The 24,250-nt window shown below is 38.8% G+C and overlaps 1 protein-coding gene across 5 annotated transcripts in view; it reads left to right on the top strand.

Annotated features, from left to right (window-relative positions):
• The window catches only part of LOC126251578 (uncharacterized), a 111,087-nt gene that overhangs the window by 50,202 nt on the left and 36,635 nt on the right, over positions 1-24,250 (top strand). For all 5 annotated transcript variants that reach the window (XR_007545759.1, XM_049952109.1, XM_049952106.1 and 2 more), the window contains one exon: positions 10,518-10,601. Coding sequence is in view for 4 of the 5 variants with exons in the window: in XM_049952109.1 (XP_049808066.1) it covers positions 10,518-10,601 (84 nt within the window). In the remaining variant the exon portion in view is untranslated. The remainder of the gene's footprint in view (positions 1-10,517; positions 10,602-24,250) is intronic.

Genomic DNA, 24,250 nt, shown 5'->3' with positions numbered 1-24,250 from the left:
AGACCACAATAATATGAGCCATAAACGAATAAGAGCTAAGCAACTAAGAAATAAGAGAATAGACAAAAATGAGATGCCAAACAAAATGAGAGCTGGCCGAACTCCGTCGACCCTTATATATACGGTTGCGCTCGTGGCGGCATCTCTTAAGCGCTCGCGGCGGCGTGTAGCGGCCCGTACGTAAGTTGTGCGATTGCTGTCGCAGGTCGACCCTTAATCTATGATGTTACAGGCTGAACCACTAAGGACTGTCCAGAACCATTGGGCGAAATTTGAACATCATCAGGAACATTAAAGGGTACTTATGCTTCTTCAACACTTCTGTTTTCCGCCCTCCTATGGCGTCATCACGTGGGTGGGTAATTTAACATATGCGTGGATCAAACAGCAAAGTGTATCTCCAAACCACCACCGCCGCCTCCTCCCCAGTTCCCCAATATCCTACGTGCTACTCAAGCAACTTTACTAAGCACATTATAAACAAACATACATGTCAGAAATTCCGACACCAATTCAGCTTCTTGGCTGAAGTGGTGCCTGAAGCTAGGCAGATCGCTCCGGAAGGGTGTGGAAGGTATTCCTAACGCTCAGGCGCTAGAGTAGGTTCCAGGTTGGAATTCTGTCGACATTTATGACAGGTACATTTATAACGCGCTCACTGAAGTTTCGTGGGTGGCACCGAAAGTATTGCCGAACTGCGGGGTCTTAGACGGACCCTGTGCCGTCTCATTCACACTTGTAAATGTTCCACTCCGTGCGGTCACGCCACAGGAGGGAGTATTTCGGATCACGTTCAAATTTCGTCGAATGGTTTTAAACGGTTCCTAGTTCTTCCAGTCTGTAGACGGGAGCAAACCTTGTGGTCTCGTTGCACTCCACAGCTGTTTAGTCGCATTCAATGACGATGCAGCCCTTCAATGTGCTTATAGGAGGCTTGAAACGTTCGGCGGTGCTACAAGTGACAAAGGGTGTCAAGAACATTCTGAAATCGTACATAGAAATGACGTTTTTGACAGTGAAATATGTGGGAATTAACTCCCCCTCCCCCCTCCCCCAGGGGTGTGATTTCATTGACAGAATACAGCGTGATTTGACCACCGTGTGTCGCGGGTTTGACCGCCATCCCACAGACGCCAAGAGAAAGGATGAAATGTGGGTAAGAGGTGATATGACGACCTAGTTATCGTGTGAGACGTCCACGGTGGGGCTGGACAGAATTGCGGGGGACATTTGGTGACATTGTGACATCCTTAAGCGACCTTACAGCTCACAAGAACTTCTGAGCTGCAGCCTTCTTTCCGCATGTGTCGACACTTTGCTGCTTGAAGCATGGCAGTGCCCGAGGGTGACGTCGCAGGGCACCATGTTTCTGCACCATTGCAAAGGAAGGTTGTAGGCACCTTTGAGTGAAATTTCAAACTTATGTGTCGCGGTGGACAATTACGGGATTTCGGTAAAGTGATCCTTTAATTCTGTTAGTCTTTGTATTTCGACTCCTGGTGCACTGATACACCGTTAACGTCTATCAATGGAGTTAACATGTGTTACTGTGTCGTAAAGTTTGTTAGATTTTGTCTTATTGGTACATGTTATATATGCCATGAACGTTCATATAATTTTTCAACCGCCTCAACATTTACGGAGCTATTTCACGTATAAACTTGTACTGGTGCGGTGGGTGTTGGTTTCGTATCTATTTTTGCTATGGTAACGCACGCACTATGCTGTTGATAGCAGCTTACCCATATTCCTATTTTCTTATTCATTATCAATAGACTTAATTCTACAGTACAGTTATTTTATTTTGTGTTTATAACTCCGTACTCACCTGACCAGTAGTCCTGTTCTTCTTGCCACCACTCATCATTAATTTCCAGTGTATCTAACATGAATCCACCCATTTCCCCTTTTATTTTCTCTAGCTTACGTACTACATTTTCACAAAAACGTTCAGATAATCCACGTATAACACGATGTCGTTGATGATGTTTATCTGAAGAGGCAGAGAACGGGAGTTTATTTTAAAGTCGTTGTCCACACTGTTCGCATTAAGGAACGCGTATCATAATAGCAGCAATCATGACACGTATTAAGGTAGTGGAAATCATGCATGTCATTCCCCATTATCTCAGCAGAGAATATCGTGAATTAATTTTACGCTGACGGAAATGAAAAGTGTTTCACTATGAAGCACCTTTATAAAACTTAGTGGTGATGTTCATCACCTAACCAACGGGTGGAGAACAGAGGGATAGCTTGCCGGATTCGAACCACGACTGCTTTCAGTCCGGTCAAAAGAACAAATGCGTGGGCATGAGAGCAATAAGTAGCAGAATTTTGCAAGCAAGTTTTTATATTGTTGTTCCGAAAAGCCGAAATTCAAGAAAGAAAGTTTACGAGTCGTAAATAGATGTAAAGGTCTTCTGATGTGAACATATAAATTTATCTTTTCTCAAAAAAGCCTGTTTTGAGACCAAATTTGTTGGTGTGGCATTTCGGGAAAGGCGTACCATTCACATTGGTGCGTTACCCTTGAAACATTAACGCCATGGACGATATGGTTTTGTCTTTAAGTGCTATGAGAGCACGTAACGTGTATCCGGAGGACATGTGGCCTGTAATTGAAGAAGTGTCATGATGATCTCTCCATTGGCAAAAGATTCCGGAATAGTCCCCCATTCGGATCTCCGGGAGGGGACTGCCAAGGGGGAGGTTACCATGAGAAAAAGATTGAATAATCAACGAAAGGATAACGTTCTACGAGTCGGGGCGTGGAATGTCAGAAGCTTGAACGTGGTAGGGAACTAGAAAATCTGAAAAGGGAAATGCAAAGGCTCAGTCTTGATATAGTAGGGGTCAGTGAAGTGAAATGGAAAGAAGACAAGGACTTCTGGTCAGATGAAATACAGGGTAATATCAACAGCAGCAAAAAAAGGTATAACAGGAGTCGGACTCCTTATGAATACGAAGGTAGGGCAGAGGGCGTGTTACTCTGAACAGTTCAGTGACTGGGTTGTTCTAATGAGAATGGACAGCAGACCAAAACCGACAACGATAGTTCAGGTATACATGCCGACGTCGCAAAATGAAGATGAACAGATGGAGAAAGTGTATGAGGATATTGAAAGGGTAATGCAGTATGTAAAGGGGGACGAAAATCTAATAGTCATGGGCGACTGGAATGCCGTTGTAGGGGAAGGAGTAGAAGAAAAGGTTAAAGGAGAATATGGGCTTGGGACAATGAATGAAAGAGGAGAAAGACTAATTGAGTTCTGTAACAAGTTTCAGCTAGAAATAGCGAATACCCTGTTCAAGAATCACAAGAGGAGGAGGTATACTTGGAAAAGGCCGGGAGATACGGGAAGATTTCAATTAGATTACGTCATGGTCAGACAGAGATTCCGAAATCAGATACTGGACTGTAAGGCGTACCTAGGAGCAGATATAGACTCAGATCACAATACAGTAGTGATGAAGAGTAGGCTGAAGTTCAAGACATTAGTCAGGAAGAATCAATACGCAAAGAAGAGGGATACGGAAGTACTAAGGAATGGAGAGATACGTTTGAAGTTCTCTAACACTATAGATACAGCAATAAGGAATAGCGCAGTAGGCAGTACAGTTGAAGAGGAATGGACATCTCTAAAAAGGGCCATCACAGAAGTTGGGAAGGAAAACATAGGTACAAAGAAGGTAGCTGCGAAGAAACCATACTTCAGTTGATTGATGAAAGGAGGAAGTACAAACATGTTCCGGGAAAATCAGGAAAACAGAAATACAAGTCGCTGAGGAATGAAATAAATAGGAAGTGCAGGGAAGCTAAGACGTAATGGCTGCAGGAAAAATGTGAAGAGATCGAAAAAGATATGATTGTCGGAAGGACAGACTCAGCCTACAGGAAAGTCAAAACAACCTTTGGTGACATTAAAAGCAACGATGGTAACATTAAGAGTGCAACTGGAATTCCACTGTTAAATGCAGAGGAGAGAGCAGATAGGTGGAAAGAATACATTGAAAGCCTCTATGAGGGTGAAGATTTGTCTGATGTGATAGAAGAAGAAACAGGAGTCGATTTAGAAGAGATAGGGGATCCAGTATTAGAATCGGAATTTAAAAGAGCTTTGGAGGACTTACGGTCAAATAAGGCAGAAAGGATAGATAATATTCCATCAGAATTTCTAAAATCATTGGGGGAAGTGGCAACAAAACGACTATTCACGTTGGTGTGTAGAATATATGAGTCTGGCGACTTACCATCTGACTTTCGGAAAAGCATCATCCACACAATTCCGAAGACGGCAAGAGCTGACAAATGCGAGAATTATCGCACAATCAGCTTAACATCTCATGCATCGAAGCTGCTTACAAGAATAATATACAGAAGAATGGAAAAGAAAATTGAGAATGCGCTAGGTGACGATCAGTTTGGCTTTAGGAAAAGTAAAGGGACGAGAGAGGCAATTCTGACGTTACGGCTAATAATGGAAGCAAGGCTAAAGAAAAATCAAAACACTTTCATAGGATTTGTCGACCTGGAAAAAGCGTTCGACAATATAAAATGGTGCAAGCTGTTCGAGATTCTGAAAAAAGTAGGGGTAAGCTATAGGGAGAGACAGGTCATATACAATATGTACAACAACCAAGAGGGAATAATAAGAGTGGACGATCAAGAACGAAGTGGTCGTATTAAAAAGGGTTTAAGACAATGATGTAGCCTTTCGCCCCTACAGTTCACTCTGTACATCGAGGAAGCAATGATAGAAATAAAAGAGAGATCCAGGAGTGGAATTAAAACTCAAGGTGAAAGGATATCAATGATAATATTCACTGATGACATTGCTATCCTGAATCAAAGTGAAGAAGAATTACATGACGTGCTGAACTGAATGAATAGTCTAATGATTACAGAGTGTGGACTGAGAGTAAATCGAAGAAAGACGAAGATAATGAGAAGTAGTAGAAGTGAGAACAGTGAGAAACTTTACATCAGGTTTGATGGTTACAAAATATATAAAGTTAAGGAATTCTACTACATAGGCAGTAAAATAACCAATGGTGGACGGAGCAAGGAGGACATAGAAAGCAGACTAGCAATGGTAAAAAGGGCATTCCTCCCCAAGAGAAGTCTACTAATGTTAAATATCGACCTTAATTTGAGGAAGAAATTTCTGAGAATGTATGTCTGGAGTACAGCATTGTACGGTAGTGAAACATGGACTGGGGGAAAACCGGAGCAGAAGAGAATCGAAGCATTTGAGGTGTGGTGCTACAGACGAATGTTGAAAATTGGGTGGACTGATGAGGTAAGGAATGAGGAGGTTCTGCGCAGAATCGGAGAGGATGGGAATATGTGGAAAACAATGACAAGGAGAAGGAACAAGGTGATAGGACGTATGTTAAGACATCAGGGAGTGATTTCCGCGGTACTAGAGGAGCTGTAGAAAGCAAAAACTGTAGAGGAAGACAGAGATTGGCATACATCCAGCAGTCAGCTGAGGACGTAGACTGCAAATGTTGCTCTGAGTCGAAGAGGTTGACACAGGAAAGGAACACGCGTCGGGCTGCATCAAACCAGTCCGAAGACTGATGACAAAAAAAAAAAAAAAAAATACCGATCTCCATTAGCACGTAGTATATCTACAAAGTTTGGTCACCATACGATAGTTACAGCCCACACTGGGACTCTGCGAGCAACTGCACTTTGTTTGCAACCACTTGGAATTCATAGACTTCACAAGTCTTTGACTTTGTGGACAAGAATCCAGAGACAAAAGAAAAATTAGGGAAAACCGCAAGTGAAATCTAAATGTTGACATGAATCATAAATGCAATCCAGAGATAGAACGGAAAAATCTTACACTTTAAATGGGCTTAAATCAACTGTCATACATTTGTGGGAAATCGATAAAAACCGTTTAAATCTAAAAATTATTACTTATTAGCGTATTCCTTCACATTTTATGTAATATGATGAAAGCCTGGTTCTTTGACGAAAGACTGGATTTCTAATGTAATTTTAAAGTAATGTTATTAATTGTTAAACATGAAATTGGTGCCTTAAAAAATTCTGAAACCATATACTCCCTTCTATTCAAATTATCGTTATCTTTGAAGAAAACTATACAATATATACAGTTCTGCATTTCACAATAGTCATGTACAATTCTACAACAGAAATTAATACTTCGCACCCCAGTTGTTCGTCGTTTTGGCTATCGTTCGTTACAGGGGACTTCAAAATTTCTTCATAGAAATGAATGTGTTCGTCAGGCAGATTACGTTGGTATTTTTCCATGTCTGTTACTGTATTAGACTTAATTGAAACCATTCCTGATGAGTAAAATAGCTTATCTGGTGCAGTCAGAGGGCCATGGTGGAGTCCCAAAAACACTGTCCATTGATCATCGTAAAAGCTCTAATACAACTCAGTGTGATACTATCAAAAATAAAAGTTGAAAAAGTGCTGACAGAGAAAGTTAAATTTCCTTGTCTGCCACTCTTCTGAGTTTCTTCAGAAATTCACGTATTCCTGTAATACAGCGTCCACATGACTCGAGACTAATTCTCAGTAGCACCAATTTCTTCAAGAAGGAATTTATCTACCGCCGGACCTTTAAGAATTACAACTTGTAAGAATCACATTTCAAACGTCATGCACAGTAGATATTCTGGCCTGTTCCCTTAGTTTCTTTTTTATAATGCCCAAATCCCAATCACAGGACAAAAAACTGTGCCCCCTCACTAGAGAGTATTTTTGTATTTCCCAGAAACAATTAGGTACAACACAAATCTGCTGAGGGTGTGATTCTTATTTTAGCTGCTCGCTTGGAGTTCAACGTTTTTCACGGGACATCTTTTATATAAATCATTTATAAATGAGCTAACTTCATATGGACTTTTCTTGCCTTTATCTTCGTGATAGACGTATACTGTGGTTTTGCCGGTCTTTATAATGTGTAAGCAAAATAAATTAAAAGTAAGTTTCCTTACATAAAACGCGTGTTGCACTGCACGTTTTTGTAGGAAGACGTTCTACATTAAATCGAACAACAAAGTAACAGTGTGGTCTTCTAATATACCTGCTTCCGATTTCTGATGTTGAAGAGAAGCGTAAAATTGTATGCTCCTCTGCCTATGAAGAAGGAGCTGAATCACGGCTCTGCACTTCATTGTATCATTTACCTCAGCTGAACATTTAGTTCCTCAGAAGTGCAACTAGCGTCTCTTTGTGTCCTTCCAAATTTGTTATTAAAACTGTCCGTGAAGGATGTCCAGTAAAAGTAACAGATTACTTTTTATTGGAGGTGTTTCTCAAGCAATAATTTCCGTATCGCTTTGATGTTGATTTCAGCACTTTAAGTAATATCGTTTTGCCCGCCTACATAATGGCGTTCTTTCCACGAACAGAATTATATATGATCTCGTACTAAACCATGCACTGCTCTTGGTAGGCTGTGGGAAATATGCCTCCCTCTCTTGTCTTCAGGTATTCTGACAGCGATTTTCAGTGCTCGTAGTCTTCTTATTCTCCTCACACCGACGCTAAAAACTCCTGTAAATACATCGAAACACACTCTCTCGCTTGTAGCTCCATTAAGTACATGATATTTAAAGCTGGAAGAATTAATCCTTTGAGCGTGATTTCGTGGACACCTCTACTTCACACCATAAAGATTAATCAGCCCTTGATCATGTTTTGCTGTAATATTGTGACACTGTTTACATACATCCAGGCAGTTTTCTTCTGCAATTTTTCCCAAGAAATTCTGTACACGCTACAATAAGACATGATTTTGTGTTATCAGTTTCAGGTAACGTAATATGTACATGAAAATAAAATTTACATACCTATTTCCACCTAAAATGAATGCATTTCATTATCAGGAGTTGTTTAGTGCAGAATACTCTTGTAACACAACATTACTGAGATATAGTGGATAAAGGCTGGAGGTTAAGAATGGTCTGAACTCACTGTAGCACAGACCCAGCACAGAAGCAAGGAATTTAAGAGAGTATTGTACATAAATATTCATGTCTTCTAAATAGACGTTTAGGACACCAAAAAATGAAGGACTCACGCTTGTAACAAAGAAATATCCAATTATTCACATTTTCTGTACTTTTTCGAATTACTGCCTTGCTCTGCACACACTTCGTATATAGGTGCACCAACTGACATTAAAAGGGCTTCAGTCTACGAGTTAATGCGTAATTTGTGAGAAACTGAAAAATATTACCATTTACTGTGTATTTTATGAGATTTTATTGAATACTCCGCAAACAATAATGCCAACATATGCACGTTTAACAGCCTGGAAAACAATAAACAGCATTCTAAACAACTGCAGCAAATGGTTTGAGTGTCAACACTCTAGTAATTCCATCTAGTGAAGTGATTAAAAAGCATTACAGATATGCAACATCAGTTTGTGTTGCCACCGAAGTTTAATTTTCAAAGGGGAATGTATTGAAACTCGTGATTCTTTTTCTAAAGGCCAGGAGTCACTGATATTTTCCACTACCGTACCTCATAATATACACAGTAACTGGTGATATTTTTCAGTATCCCACAACTGCACATTAACTCCTTGACTGCAGTCCTTTTAATGTGAGTTGGTGCACCTGTATATGAAGTGTGTGAGGCAATAGTAAACTAAAAATCACAAAATTGCTGGCTGATGCCAGCTACAGACTTAAAATCCTTTAATTTTAAGGATTTCAGTCGACCTCTCCCGATCAGCAGCGATACTTCAATCGAACAGCGTACTTCAGAGAGAGCCAGTATGTCTTCTGTTACTTATCCTTGGAGTAGAAAAAAACTGTAAGCATACCCAAAAGAGAGGGTGCAATCTCATACGCATATGCAGATGGTATTTTAACCGGCTCAATGGACATTATAAACCTACAAGAAACTTTAAACGTCATGGTAGATTAAGTCGAAAAACTCAACTTCTAAATAAATGTGACAAAACAGAAATGATATTGCTCAGAGCGCCTGCGATGGCTGAGATCTCCATACAAGAGAGAAAACTAAAAGTAGTACCAGATTTCAAACTTCTAAGTGTCACGATACAAACAAGTGCAGAATTTTTCACACAAGATCTAACAAAGGAAGCAGTGAAGCAACAATGGCTATCCATGAAATAGAACACATTAGCTCCCTCAGACCAGAGACAGCCTAGAGAATATTAAGGGTCAACATCTCGCTAACACTAACGTATGGCACAGAAATCAGCAGACAACGTCTCACACTGAAAAACCTAACGACACTAGATAGCGTGAAGGGGATCCCCTATACAAAGAAAGCGATCAGAGTGTCCAATTCGATCCAGAGTCGTATACATGCTCACGAGGTAATCCTTCATCACTGAAGACCTACGGACAAACCCGATGCTAACCAATGTCTGCGCTTCGGAAAAGTCTACTAAAGATGTTGAAGGAAAAAAGGAAAGTTACACATCAAGAATTTTACAGCAGAGATTGACCGAACATGGACAAAGGAAAACTTCGAGATGAGACAAGTGATCACCAGAATGGCACTCCAATGTTTCTACCACCTTATTTGAAACACCACATTACATCGTGAAACAAGGGTAACGTATGTGTGTGTAAACTGTGTTATCTATATAACTTTGTACCTAACGGACACTGTCAATAAGTGACTATGAAAATTACAATAAGACAAATTTGTAATTTCGTGTATTATTAGGTTTGTACGTTGAACTTCTATGGCTGGGTGGTATAAATGTATTATCTAAGACAGCAATAAGTACCATGTACAAGTCCTCCAGGTATGCTGTGTTGTGATCCTAAGATTAGATGCACTCACTAGCCATCACATGCTCACTCTTTGCTTCATCTTTAGAAATGGTTTCCTTCTGGTCTGGAATTAAGTTCACGTAAGAACAACATTTTAATTACCGTATTCCACAGGTATCTAATACTGGAACCGTCGGGTCAAGGTGTTCATAGTGTCTTTCGATTTCTTGCTGTGTAACACTTAATAGCACATTTATTAAGCAATGATAACCAATTTAACCGTAAGCCTTATGCTACATTTCTGTTTCTGTGGAGAGTATCAATATTGTGACTGCCTTAAATGCTGCAGCCTCTTCTGCTAACGTAAACTCGTATGTCCGATAGTTAGTCTGATGATAATTATTCTGTATTTATTTACAAATACTGTGCTTATCTATCTGATTACGCCTCCGTCTTAGGGCTCGTTGATCATCTTTAGCAGGATATTATTCGGTGCTACACCTGCTTCTTACAGAGTATTTTCATCCGAATTGCTTCCACCTCACTGTATTTTTTTTTCGTTTCTCTCTTTCCTGTCTTTGCAGTTACAATTCTAATTAATGTCACACATTTTACGGAATATAGGCATAAATGTACGAAATTCGTTACCAATATTTACTGCAACACAGAAAAAAGCTGAAAATAAGTAAACAGATGTGTTGTGGTGTAATCGAATGTGTATAAAAAGTGAATAATTTTCATTTGTTTCAATGTTTCAGACGAGAAATGATACAAAAAGCGCCATACGACAAATTTCCCAAATCCTCAACGATAACATTCGAGATGCACCATCAACAGAGCAGGTAACCGTACTCTATCTAAGGTTTGGGTCTTAAACTTTAAACCAAATTATGTAAATGTTTAATGAAGTTATATGTCAGGAAAATTGTTCACAAATCTCCAGAACAATAGCCTGTAAAAGTAATTGGTAGCTATATTTTCTTAGTCTTTACATAATGCTAGCTGAAATGAATTCCAGAAAACGAAAATATTTTAATTCACTTTATGCAATTTTAATCTTTTAATGTCTTCATATCAGTATCTGGAGCAAAGAATAGCAATACAGCTGTGTAAAGATTAAAGACAGTTCTTTTCAAACTACAATAACACTATGTATTAAGGGGTATCAAAAATTTATTCTCCATGGTGGTCCAGAGTTACGTGAGGTACAGGGCTACACCAGACTACATTATGACATGAGTATATTTCCCATATACTTTCTTCCTTGTTTAACGTAGTATTTTCAGTGAAACACCTGTAATTCTAAGTTATTGTATAATATGTTATACCCACATCCTGCAACAACTGTATAATGTTTTTGAGATGCATATTATTCAGGTCATGTTAAAATTCAATCCTATTAGACATAATTTAAGGGGATACGGAATCACCTATCCCCGCAATGTTAATATATGCCTACTATAGGGAACATTTTCTCACAAACTACTGGAGACAGAGAGGTAAAAATTTTACTGTATGTGCATTCATATGTTACAACAATACTGAAACAACAGTTTATTGTCAAAGTATTTTCTTACAGAGATATTGTACATTTATTTTTAAGTAAATTTTTTCCATCGCTTTTTACTAGACTATCACCCCTAAGTCTTTTGTAAATCAAGTAATTAAAAAATCGTTGTTTCAGTATGTAATAGGGACCTATGTCACTACGTCATAAAAATTTCAGACTTCTAGGTTGACCAGTACCTGAGATAATGTTCCTAGATGAAGTAAAAAGTAAACTTACGGGAAACGGAGAAAGAAGATTAAAACATTCCTGATCCGTAGCTAATACCCCCTTCACAGTCTTCATAATCATCTTCAAGTCTTCTTTTGGCACCCCTCTGCACCTGTCTTGCTTTTTTCACTAATGTCTTGATTATATTATCAGCATGCCTTAGTCTGTGCTGATCTAAAAAGAACATAGCACGTACCGTACGGGAACCAACACACATACCCAACTTTTGAAGGACCTGGCATTTAGTTATATTTCCAAGATTGAAGGTTGCCACAGCATCATACACACCAAAATGTAGTGTATTAATTCCGACAAACACTGTTTTTGGGAGACGATGCCATATCACACTATTCAAGCACTCGTTGGGGTTCTGCGTTTACCCGTGAAGACATTTCATCAGAAGACTTCTGTCAGCCAGATCTCTGAAAATGGGCTTTATTTCTGCCATGATGGCTGATGGTAGACTGTGGTGGTGAATGTATTTCTCTCCTGTTGTTAGTCCCCTATTGTATTTACACCAGCTGTTTTCACCTTTGGGGCACAAACCATGTTGTGGATGCTCATCCGTGGATGCGGTGTGGAAATATAAAGCCCATATAGCTCTCCTCATTTCTTCAAGATTGCCTGTATTTTGCCTGATTGCAAGGCCATAGCAGTTCTGAATGTGGTCTATTATGGAATCAGTCAATCTTCCTCTGCCATCCAAGGTTTTCCCATCATCTAGTTTTTTCCCTTTCATAACTGATTTTAACCTTCTCAGCCTGGCACCCATTCTCTTCTGCACATGTCCTATACATTCAAGTTTGCTTATATTTACACTGTTCCCATATGGTTTGCTTTCCAAAACTTCTTTGAATGCTTTATTGTCACCATCTCCCAGATATTTGACATAGCGAACATTATACCACTGTGAAGCGCAATACCCGATCTCACAAATATATAAAAATAAAATAGTTATAATTGTAGTAGAGCTATGTATGATACGTCATTTTAAAGAGGAAACATGGCAGAATATAATACGCCAATAAAAAAAAATTCGATTTTTTAACCCAAAATCCGATTCCGTATCCCCTTAATTTTTTTAGCTATCTGTTATGAATTACATAAAGACTATAAATGTGTGACTCAAGTTTATGGCTGATGTCATGCAAGTATTTAAAATATATTGCTTACAACTTTGTATTTGGCATATACATCAATTCAGTTGAGATTATACATCCAAACACTACTTATACCAATGGTGCAGTACACCCTAGTGACACCTTTGGCACCTACAATGTCCATACATCATACTAAGTAGTAACAACATATCAATACAGCAAGAACACAAACCACTTTATTCCACAGACTTAGTACAAAAAGTATGCAAAACATCATCAATGAAACAAGATGTTGGAGAAATTAAGTTACTGCTATCAACTGTGCAGCAGTGATTTAAGTGGATCACAAATTGTCTTAGTAATGTGTTGATTGTTACATTAAATTATGCTCAAAAACACTTATTGTAGTAACCTGCTACAGAGAAAAACTAGAAATAATGTTAATTTGTATTCCAAACCATTACATTAGCTAATGACAATTTTCACTTATGTTTAAGATTGTTAAACCTTATTTTGTAAGCTATACTGTTGTACACAGGGTAAACCAAAGCTCCCTGAATGATGACGACCAATATTATCACAATTATAATGAAACATTTGACATCTACTGCACTTTCCCAAACATTATTGTCTTCAGATATGCACAATCTTCCTTTGTATATTATAATCTCATTTAAGCACATTCTTTTTGTATCTTCTTCAATCTCATGATATCTTCCTTGATGCATCAGCCATCCATTGACCTGGCTGCATGTCCCACACACCCCATTTCATGTAAATATTGGTCATAACTGCACCTTTCTTTCCATTGTGTTCCATTGTCCATTTGAGTGATTCCCTGACTTTCTCAGTTATTCTAAGTGTGCATATCTCGATTGTTTACTTAGCGAACCTAAATTTTCGAGTGGTTTTAGCACTGAACTTCATGATTTATTGGTATTAGTTCAAGCTATTATTAAATTCAGATATAAAACTTAGTTTTCAACATATTTTAATCTTTTTGATGGAGCCATTTTTCGGTTTAGAAAAGTAGTCCAGGCCATATTTACTCTTCTGTATATTTTTCTGTCTATCATCATCTTGTAATCAGCTACTCTGTTTGGAAGCTCATCACATTGAACTATGGATATTTTTGTAGATGTGTTGGTTGTACATTATGTTGGTCTCATTATAACAGATTTTCTGCTCCAATTTAAACATTTATTCTTGAACATACTTTAAATTTTCTTGCTCCAGTTGCAAGCAGTATATTCTGAAAACCAGAACGAAAAAAACTTGCATGTATTCGATTAACCCACATTTATTAATTGTCCTCCAGGATTAAGAATAGTTCTGGTTAAATTAAAATCTTTATCTGACACCCATTAAAATATTTCACCTATATGTAGTCAGCATTAATTACACATTTTTTACACGACAATAAAAACTCCTGACATGAAAATAAGAATTCCTTTGAACTGATAGATCTATTTGTCCCACACGAGAGAAAGATTTTCTACTACACAAATTTTAAGGCATTAATGTATGTTAATCTGTTGATGCTATTTGCTACAAGCATTTCTACCTGACCTAGGCAAAATCAAACCATATAACATCAAATAAAAGATTATTCCATCTGTTGTTATGTATTTTCATTTCCATATCATCTCATTATCTCTACTACTTAAAACCATTCATGAATTCATTATTGGCTGGCCAGAGTGGCTGAGCAGTTCTAGGCACTTCACTCTGTAACCGCATTGCTGCTATGGTCACAGGTTTGAATCCTGCCTCGGGCATGGATGTGTGTGATGTCCTTAGGTTAGTTAGGTGTAAGTAGTTCTAAGTTCTAGGGGGCTGCTGACCTCAGATGTTAAGTCCGATAGTGTTCAGAGTCATTTGAACCATTTGAATTCTTTATTGTTATATTTGTATATTCTACAGACAGAAAGTATCTGTTTCCCATATTTAGTATTACGTGATGTATTGTGGCCAGATTTAAGCAAAGAGCTGAACAAAGTACAGAACACAGAGGTGAATCCCATTATTTAACATTGATAACAAGTAAACTACTATTTGTCCCACCAATATGTGAATGGAACCAAAGGCAATTTGTTGGCTTTTCAACCTTCAATTGGATATCATTCTACAAAGAAGTGCTGAATGTATGCGCTGAACTCCAATAACTTAATTTATTATCAGAAGTATTCCCTGGTTGTTATAGTTAAAGAGTCTTCCATTTCCTATTGCTCTGTTAGAATGATAAGCAACTGTAATATTACGTTCCTGATTTCACACAAGAGTACACAGCACTCCAGTGTGCAACACTTCATAAACATTGCCACAATCTTCTTGTCATTGTCATCCAAAAGTAACTGTGAAAATTGAATGGTAGACATATATAGGAATGAACACACTAAATATTGAGGGGTATATATGAATCAAAAATCAAACTAACAGAACAAAACAAATAAACATGCTGAGACAGACAAAAACAGACTCGGTGTAGGGAAGTGATTAGCTGGTAGTAAACGGAGATGTTCAAGGACTGTACTTAACAACAGTTACAAAACTTACATAATACAAATTTTAATATATGGTAGTGTAGCACTTATTACAGCTACTACAAGTAATGTCAATCGGTTAGAAAAAATCCAGAACCATAGTTAATACCTACAGCTGGTCAAGTAAAGTCAACAGTCTTATTATCTGTGAGAATTCTTACTGGATTAGAGCCTACTGCAACTGACAGTTGGAAACACACATTAACCTCGGCCAAAGATGGAAGACATAAGATCAAAAAATGAACTGCTGATAGTTGGCACTTTTCCCACTCTCTCAAACTGTGTTTCCTAAGTTGCAATACCATTTATACTTAATAGATAAAAAATTGAAACATGAATTAATAATGAAAGCATTGGAAACAATGCCGAGGCACTCTCAAGATACATGGCTCAACATCTATGCAGATGGTTCATTAATGGAAGAAGAAAGAAATGACATAGGAGTATACAGCAAAACTTCCTCATTCTCTCAAGATTTAGGATTGCACCACTCAAATTTTTGCGGAAATTGAAGTCATCAGTACTGTAAATAGGTCAGCTAAACAACTACGGTATTTACACACATTAGAGAATGCATTTTTATTTTGTGATTCCAGAGCAGCAATGTAGGCAGTTATCAACTCATAAAATCCAAAAATCCTTTCAAGTTAAAGTAAGTGCAGAAGTAATTAAATATTTACAACAGAAGAACTAGATAACTGCACTTCAGGTGGTACCATCTTACAGTAGGTTAAATTGTAATGAGCATGCATATCTTCCAGCCTAAAAGCTGACAGAAATTAAACAATCTGGGAAAACTAACATGTCGTATATTGTAGTGAAATGCATTTTAATGTTTTGCACAAAAACAACAAACTGCAGTGTGAAAGTCTTTCAAATAAATTCTTGTGGGTTCAGAACTAATCATAAATTTATGCACTCTGTCCTAAACACAAACTCTTCAACATTTTTCAATTTTCAGTTGTAGAAAAACTGATGTACATGCTGTACTCAAATCTGAACTGGTTAATATAATACAGTCTTTTGGTTGGTTATATTAGCTGTTTCTCCTTCTTGCATCATGGTATCAACAAGTATATAAGTTTTCCAGAGAAAATTTGTAACTGTAATATAGCATTTGTGATAGTATGATAGCATCCTTCTCAATAACCAAGTAACTGCTTTCATCAAAATGAATACCTACCACACAAACATTTTCCACAAATTTCTTTGTTTCCTTGCTTTATGTAATTTTCACCATTTTACTTCCATACAGTTCTAACATGATTTTGTAGCAAATCACATTTCCAACTTTTCCACTGTTCATATTACATTTTAACATGTGTTGTATATTAAGCAAACCAAGTTCTTCCCTTGTTCCATGTTAATATATTGAAAGTAGTATATTTACTTGTTGGCAGAAATATTTCTTTGTAGTTGCTAAATCTTTCTTCTTCCTGAAGGTCCATTTTAATTTCCATCATACATGTATGAATTATTAGTTTTCCTTCCTTTCATCTTCCCAAATTATCATATATATTTGTATGTCATTGTCATTATGTCTTATCTCCATTATTATAGACTAAACCATAGGCAGTGTTAACTATCTTCTCTCTTTAATCAGAAGCATGTCTTTTATCATATTTCACTTGAAACTTTAATCTGTAAGCTGCTCACTTCACTTCTTTTCCTCTTTATATTTTTCTAACATACTGGATCTGTTACAGACTACAACCCTCTATGAGGCCAATCCATACCACGCATTTGCAATAGTTTTCCTCAAATTTACTGTATAATATACTTGTTCATCATTATCTGTTTCCTTCACATTGTTATAGAGTTTACGCCTGTATTGTAGGTATCCATTGTGTTCATTACATATTTTTCCACATTGATGTACTTAACATTTTTTCCACTGGGGTAGCTGAAATTACAATTTTCACTGTTCAACAGTAGCCATTAACTCATTTTACACCACACACCAGTTCCTCCGTATAATATTTCAGGATTTCATTGTTTACATTTCTCTCAAAGCCATTGCAGGTTAATTTCATTGTAATTTCTGTTACCTTTTTTGTTAAATGATTTGTACTGCTGGCTGGTAGCCTGAATGTTTTCAGATTAATTATTTCCTGCTTCTTCAGTATTTTACAAATATTTACCATTTCTCTTGTTTCATTTGTGTTATATCGAACCTCTCATATTACCTGTACAGTATTGAATTTAGAGATTTCCAACATAACTTTAGACAAAACTTTATATTTATTTTACACATTGAATATTGACTGTTTCAAAGTCTATTTTAGTTTCATTGACCAAACTGAATAGCTGATTTATTTCCTGAGGCAATCTGTAGAACTCTGTTTACGTATTAGTGGTCAGTGAAAATCATTATATAAATGTGCTGAATATAATGTTTCATTTTAATTGTATGTTTTTTTTTGCTTTTTAATTTTAAATTTTTTGTGAGCATTTACATGTAACATTGTGAACCTACAATCCTGTTAATCTTTCTTTTTAATGTTTATACACTTACTTCATCAAGAAATCTTAGATGGACAGCTTACTATCTGGATTGTGCATACCTTAATGCATACCATCGATTTCTGTAACCCATTACATCCTATATTTCTCCTAGAAACCCTTTCCTTTTTAATTTCTATCAATAAAGCCAACATAGAAGTAACATGTGATCTGAGGCTTCCTCGGGATACATGCTGCTTCCAGAATTTTCATTGTACTGCCAGATCCGATTAGCAAACTCCCCAATATCTCAGCAAAAATAGTTACATCATTGTTAGATGGTGCTGCTGGAATGTCCATCAGCACCACTTGATGGTGGTGGAACGGTTGTCCATCAAACTAATGTGGAATTTCGATGATCAGATGTGGTAGTACACCCAGGAATCATGGGAGCAACTTAGAAATACTGTATTTTTTGTCCTTCTTTATTTCAATATATATATATATATATATGGTTTTAAAAATAGGATATATATATATATATATATATATATATATATATATATATATCATCTTTTTCAAAATCATGTACTACAATGTATCCATATGTCATGCTTATTCATAGATACAACAGAGTTGATACACCTCACTGATATAACAGAATTGTTGATGTGTTTGTTATTATCATACCTATTTTACATTTTTTCTTTTCTGTAAGAGTGGGTTTGACTTCATATTACTGACCAAGTGTGGTACTTATAAGATACATTCAGTGAATTCTGCCTGTGTCATATCTACTACTTAATCTCTTCAGTGTCAGTTGTGCATTCAGTTTCATAGTTCTCCTAATAAGCCTCTTCTAACTGTGCTCAACTCTAATGTAAACGCCCAAATAAAGCTTCTTGGTGCCACTGCATATCTGGATTGATTGTCATTGACTATTAGAATAACACCATAGAACAATACAGATATGAAAAATTATGAATATTTAGAAAAAAATACTTTACATATATTACAAAAGCTGCTCTCCAAATAATTTATGAGTAATGTGTTGTATATGCATTAATGACTAAATTTCAGTTGAAGCATTTTTCTCATATTGCAGGTAGCTCTGTGACACCTTCAATTAGTGCTTCCTACAAATTCAAATTTTCATTATGTCACTTATCACTTTCTCTACCTCTGGCAATGATACATTAATATCAAGAGTCACTGTGGTTCTGAGTCAATATCCAATTGTAAGCCCCTTTGTAACTGGCTGGTTAAGTCAGCAGAATGGTCACAGGAAAGCAAGCACTTAACATTTCCAAATGGACCATGCCTAGGAGGAGGAGGATATTAGTGTTTAACGTCCCATCGACAACGAGGTCATTAGAGACGGAGCGCAAGCTGTCTTGTGACAGCCAGAGCGAGAGGACCAGCAGCAGCGAGTACTGTTTGTATAAAGCGTTTATTTTGCATTTTGTATACGACCTTCCACTAAGGAAGGGATTCTATTAGTGTTTATCTGCTCTGCATAGTAACTAACAGTTCTTGATAAAACTTTACGTAGTTTTCGTGTTAGATTTCTTAGTGTTTTCTTGATCGTTTAGAACAGAAAGCGCCCTAAAACCGTCTTTTGTTTGTTTCGCGGCCGTTAGCCACTAGTCACTTGAATCAGCAGTTGTCTTGTGACAGCCAGAGCGAGAGGACCAGCAGCAGCGAGTACTGTTTGTATAAAGCGTTTATTTTGCATTTTGTATACGACCTTCCACTAAGGAAGGGATTCTATTAGTGTTTATCTGCTCTGCATAGTAACTAACAGTTCTTGATAAAACTTGACGTAGTTTTCGTGTTAGATTTCTTAGTGTTTTCTTGATCGTTTAGAACAGAAAGCGCCCTAAAACCGTCTTTTGTTTGTTCCGCGGCCGTTAGCCACTAGTCACTTGAATCAGCAGTTGTCTTGTGACAGCCAGAGCGAGAGGACCAGCAGCAGCGAGTACTGTTTGTATAAAGCGTTTATTTTGCATTTTGTATACGACCTTCCACTAAGGAAGGGATTCTATTAGTGTTTATCTGCTCTGCATAGTAACTAACAGTTCTTGATAAAACTTGACGTAGTTTTCGTGTTAGATTTCTTAGTGTTTTCTTGATCGTTTAGAACAGAAAGCGCCCTAAAACCGTCTTTTGTTTGTTTCGCGGCCGTTAGCCACTAGTCACTTGAATCAGCAGTTGTCTTGTGACAGCCAGAGCGAGAGCACCAGCAGAAGCGAGTACTGTTTGTATAAAGCGTTTATTTTGCATTTTGTATACGACCTTCCACTAAGGAAGGGATTCTATTAGTGTTTATCTGCTCTGCATAGTAACTAACAGTTCTTGATAAAACTTTACGTAGTTTTCGTGTTAGATTTCTTAGTGTTTTCTTGATCGTTTAGAACAGAAAGCGCCCTAAAACCGTCTTTTGTTTGTTTCGCGGCCGTTAGCCACTAGTCACTTGAATCAGCAGTTGTCTTGTGACAGCCAGAGCGAGAGGACCAGCAGCAGCGAGTACTGTTTGTATAAAGCGTTTATTTTGCATTTTGTATACGACCTTCCACTAAGGAAGGGATTCTATTAGTGTTTATCTGCTCTGCATAGTAACTAAAAGTTCTTGATAAAACTTGACGTAGTTTTCGTGTTAGATTTCTTAGTGTTTTCTTGATCGTTTAGAACAGAAAGCGCCCTAAAACCGTCTTTTGTTTGTTTCGCGGCCGTTAGCCACTAGTCACTTGAATCAGCAGTTGTCTTGTGACAGCCAGAGCGAGAGGACCAGCAGCAGCGAGTACTGTTTGTATAAAGCGTTTATTTTGCATTTTGTATACGACCTTCCACTAAGGAAGGGATTCTATTAGTGTTTATCTGCTCTGCATAGTAACTAACAGTTCTTGATCGTTAGGAGAGAAATTTATTTTGTACTTATTTGCTGCGCTTAGCTTTTAAATAGTTTTTCTGGGAAAACCTAGCGTAGTTTTCGCGTCTCGTATTTCAGTGAGTGTTTCTTGATTATCAGAGTAGCTCATCAGAAGATTATCTTGGGAATTTGTCACCGTATAGAGTAGGGTAAACATAGTCATGTGTAGGGACTGTGGTTGTTGTGAGCGGACGCAAGGAGAATTGGCCACTCTTCGGGGGCAGGTGGAGGCTTTGTCTGTTAGGCTCATCGAGCTCGAGGCGCAGGCGTCGGCTCGTAGTGGCGTTGGGGCAACTGTGGTGAGACCTATGCCTACTTCGGTGGCCTTGGAATCACATGGAACCCCTGATGTCGCTGCGTCTTCCGGCAGTGAGCATCTTACCGGTCAGCCATCACTCCAGGGTGAATGGCGGACAGTGGTGGGCTCGCGCGTGCCTGGCCGAAAGGCGAAGGTGGGATCTGGCCGCGTGGCAGCTGCCTTACCCCTTTCCAACAGGTACGGGGTGCTTCCTAGTGGTGATGACATCGTTTCCGAGCCACCACAGGATGCCTCGCCTGTTGGGCCAGTGGCCGATTCTCCGGCAAGGTCCCGACAGTCACAGAGGGCGGGCCTATTAGTTATAGGGAGCTCCAACGTTAGGCGGGTTATGGAGCCCCTCAGGAAAATAGCGGGTAGGTCGGGGAAGAATGCCAGTGTGCACTCGGTGTGCTTGCCGGGGGGTCTCGTCCGTAATGTGGAGGAGGCCCTTCCGGCAGCTATTGAACGCACTGGGTGTGACCGGCTGCAGATAGTAGCACATGTCGGAACGAATGACGCCTGCCGCTTGGGTTCTGAGGCCATCCTTGGTTCCTTCCGGCGGCTGGCTGATTTGGTGAAGACAACCAGCATCGCACTCGGAGTGCAAGCTGAGCTTAATATCTGCAGCATAGTGCCCAGAGTCGATCGCGGTCCTCTGGTTTGGAGCCGTGTGGAGGGTCTAAACCAGAGGCTCAGACGACTCTGCGACTATAATCGTTGCAAATTCATCGACCTCCGTTATTGGGTGGAGAACTGTAGGGCCCCCCTAGACAGGTCAGGCGTGCACTACACACCGGAAGCAGCTACTAGGGTAGCAGAGTACGTGTGGCGTGCACACGGGGGTTTTTTAGGTTAGAGGGACCCCCCCTTGGGCGAAACGATAAAATACCTGACGGCTTACCAGAGAGAACATCAGCATCGTTGATAAAGAACGTCCGTCCTCAGAGACCAAAAACAGGAAAAGTTAACGTAATATTGGTAAACTGCAGGAGTATCCAGGGCAAGGTTCCTGAATTAGTATCGCTTATTGAAGGAAATAGTGCGCATATAGTATTAGGAACGGAAAGTTGGTTAAAACCGGAAGTGAACAGTAACGAAATCCTAGACACAGAATGGAATATATACCGCAAGGATAGGATAAACGCCAATGGTGGAGGAGTATTTATAGCAGTAAAGAATTCAATAATATCCAGTGAAGTTATTAGCGAATGCGAATGTGAAATAATCTGGGTTAAGTTAAGTATCAAAGGTGGGTCAGATATGATAGTCGGATGCTTCTATAGACCACCTGCATCAGCAACCGTAGTAGTTGAGCGCCTCAGAGAGAACCTGCAGAACGTCGTGAAGAAGTTTCGTGATCATACTATTGTAATAGGGGGAGACTTCAATCTACCAGGTATAGAATGGGATAGTCACACAATCAGAACTGGAGCCAGGGACAGAGACTCTTCTGACATTATCCTGACTGCCTTGTCCGAGAATTACTTCGAGCAGATAGTTAGAGAACCAACTCGTGAAGCTAACGTTTTAGACCTCATAGCAACAAATAGACCGGAACTTTTCGACTCCGTGAATGTAGAAGAGGGTATCAGTGATCATAAGTCAGTGGTTGCATCAATGACTACAAGTGTAATAAGAAATGCCAAGAAAGGAAGGAAAATATATTTGCTTAACAAGAGTGATAGGGCACAAATCGCAGAATATCTGAGTGACCACCATCAAACGTTCATTTCTGAGGAAGAGGATGTGGAACAAAAATGGAAAAAATTCAGAAACATCGTCCAGTACGCCTTAGATAAGTTCGTACCGACTAAGGTCCAAAGCGAGGGGAAAGATCCACCGTGGTATAACAATCATGTACGAAAGGTACTACGGAAACAAAGAAAGCTTCATCATAGGTTTAAGAGTAGTCGAATCATAGCTGATAAGGAAAAGCTGAACGAAGCGAAAAAGAGCGTAAAGAGAGCAATGAGAGAAGCATTCAACGAATTCGAACATAAAACATTGGCAAACAATCTAAACAAGAACCCTAAAAAGTTTTGGTCATATGTAAAATCGGTAAGCGGATCTAAATCCCCTATTCAGTCACTCGTTGACCACGATGGCACCGAAACAGAGGACGACCGAAGAAAGGCAGAAATACTGAATTCAGTGTTCCGAAACTGTTTCACTGCGGAAAATCGTAACACGGTCCCTGACTTCAGCCGTCGCACGGACGCCAAAATGGAAAATATTGAAATAAACGATATCGGAATTGAAAAACAACTGCTATCACTTAGTAGCGGAAAAGCATCCGGACCAGACGAGATACCCGTAAGATTCTACAGTGATTATGCTAAAGAACTTGCCCCCTTTCTATCAGCAATTTATCGTAGATCTCTGGAAGAACGTAAAGTACCTAGCGACTGGAAGAAAGCGCAGGTCGTTCCCATTTTCAAGAAGGGTCATAAATCAGATGCGAATAATTATAGGCCTATTTCGCTTACGTCAATCTGTTGTAGAATAATGGAACATGTTTTATGTTCTCGTATTATGACGTTCTTAGATAATACAAATCTCCTTCATCATAACCAACATGGATTCCGCAAACAGAGATCATGTGAAACTCAGCTCGCCCTATTTGTCCAAGAAATTCACAGTGCCGTAGACACTGGCGAGCAGATTGATGCCGTATTCCTGGACTTCAGGAAGGCATTTGATACGGTTCCGCACTTACGTTTAGTGAAAAAAATACGAGCTTACGGAATATCGGACCAGGTTTGTGATTGGATTCAGGATTTCCTAGAAGAAAGAACACATGTCATTCTTAACGGTTCAAAATCTGCAGATGTAGAGGTAATTTCGGGAGTACCGCAAGGAAGCGTGATAGGACCTTTATTGTTTACAATATACATAAATGACTTAGTTGACAACATCGGTAGCTCCGTGAGGCTATTTGCAGATGACACGGTTGTCTACAAGAAAGTAGCAACATCAGAAGACTCGTACGTACTCCAGGAAGACCTGCAGAGGATTAATGAATGGTGCGACAGCTGGCAGCTTTCCCTAAACGTAGATAAATGTAATATAATGCGCATACATAGGGGCAGAAATCCATTCCAGTACGATTATGCCATAGGTGGTAAATCATTGGAAGCGGTAACGACCGTAAAATACTTAGGAGTTACTATCCGGAGCGATCTGAAGTGGAATGATCACATAAAACAAATAGTGGGAAAAGCAGGCGCCAGGTTGAGATTCATAGGAAGAATTCTAAGAAAATGTGACTCATCGACGAAAGAAGTAGCTTACAAAACGCTTGTTCGTCCGATTCTTGAGTATTGCTCATCAGTATGGGACCCTTACCAGGTTGGATTAATAGAAGAGATAGACATGATCCAGCGAAAAGCAGCGCGATTCGTC

The sequence above is a fragment of the Schistocerca nitens genome, chromosome 4 (genome assembly GCF_023898315.1).
Source record: "Schistocerca nitens isolate TAMUIC-IGC-003100 chromosome 4, iqSchNite1.1, whole genome shotgun sequence".
NCBI lineage: Eukaryota > Metazoa > Arthropoda > Insecta > Orthoptera > Acrididae > Schistocerca > Schistocerca nitens.
Note: the sequence above shows the minus strand (reverse complement) of the source record. Positions and strands in the feature narration are given on the sequence as shown.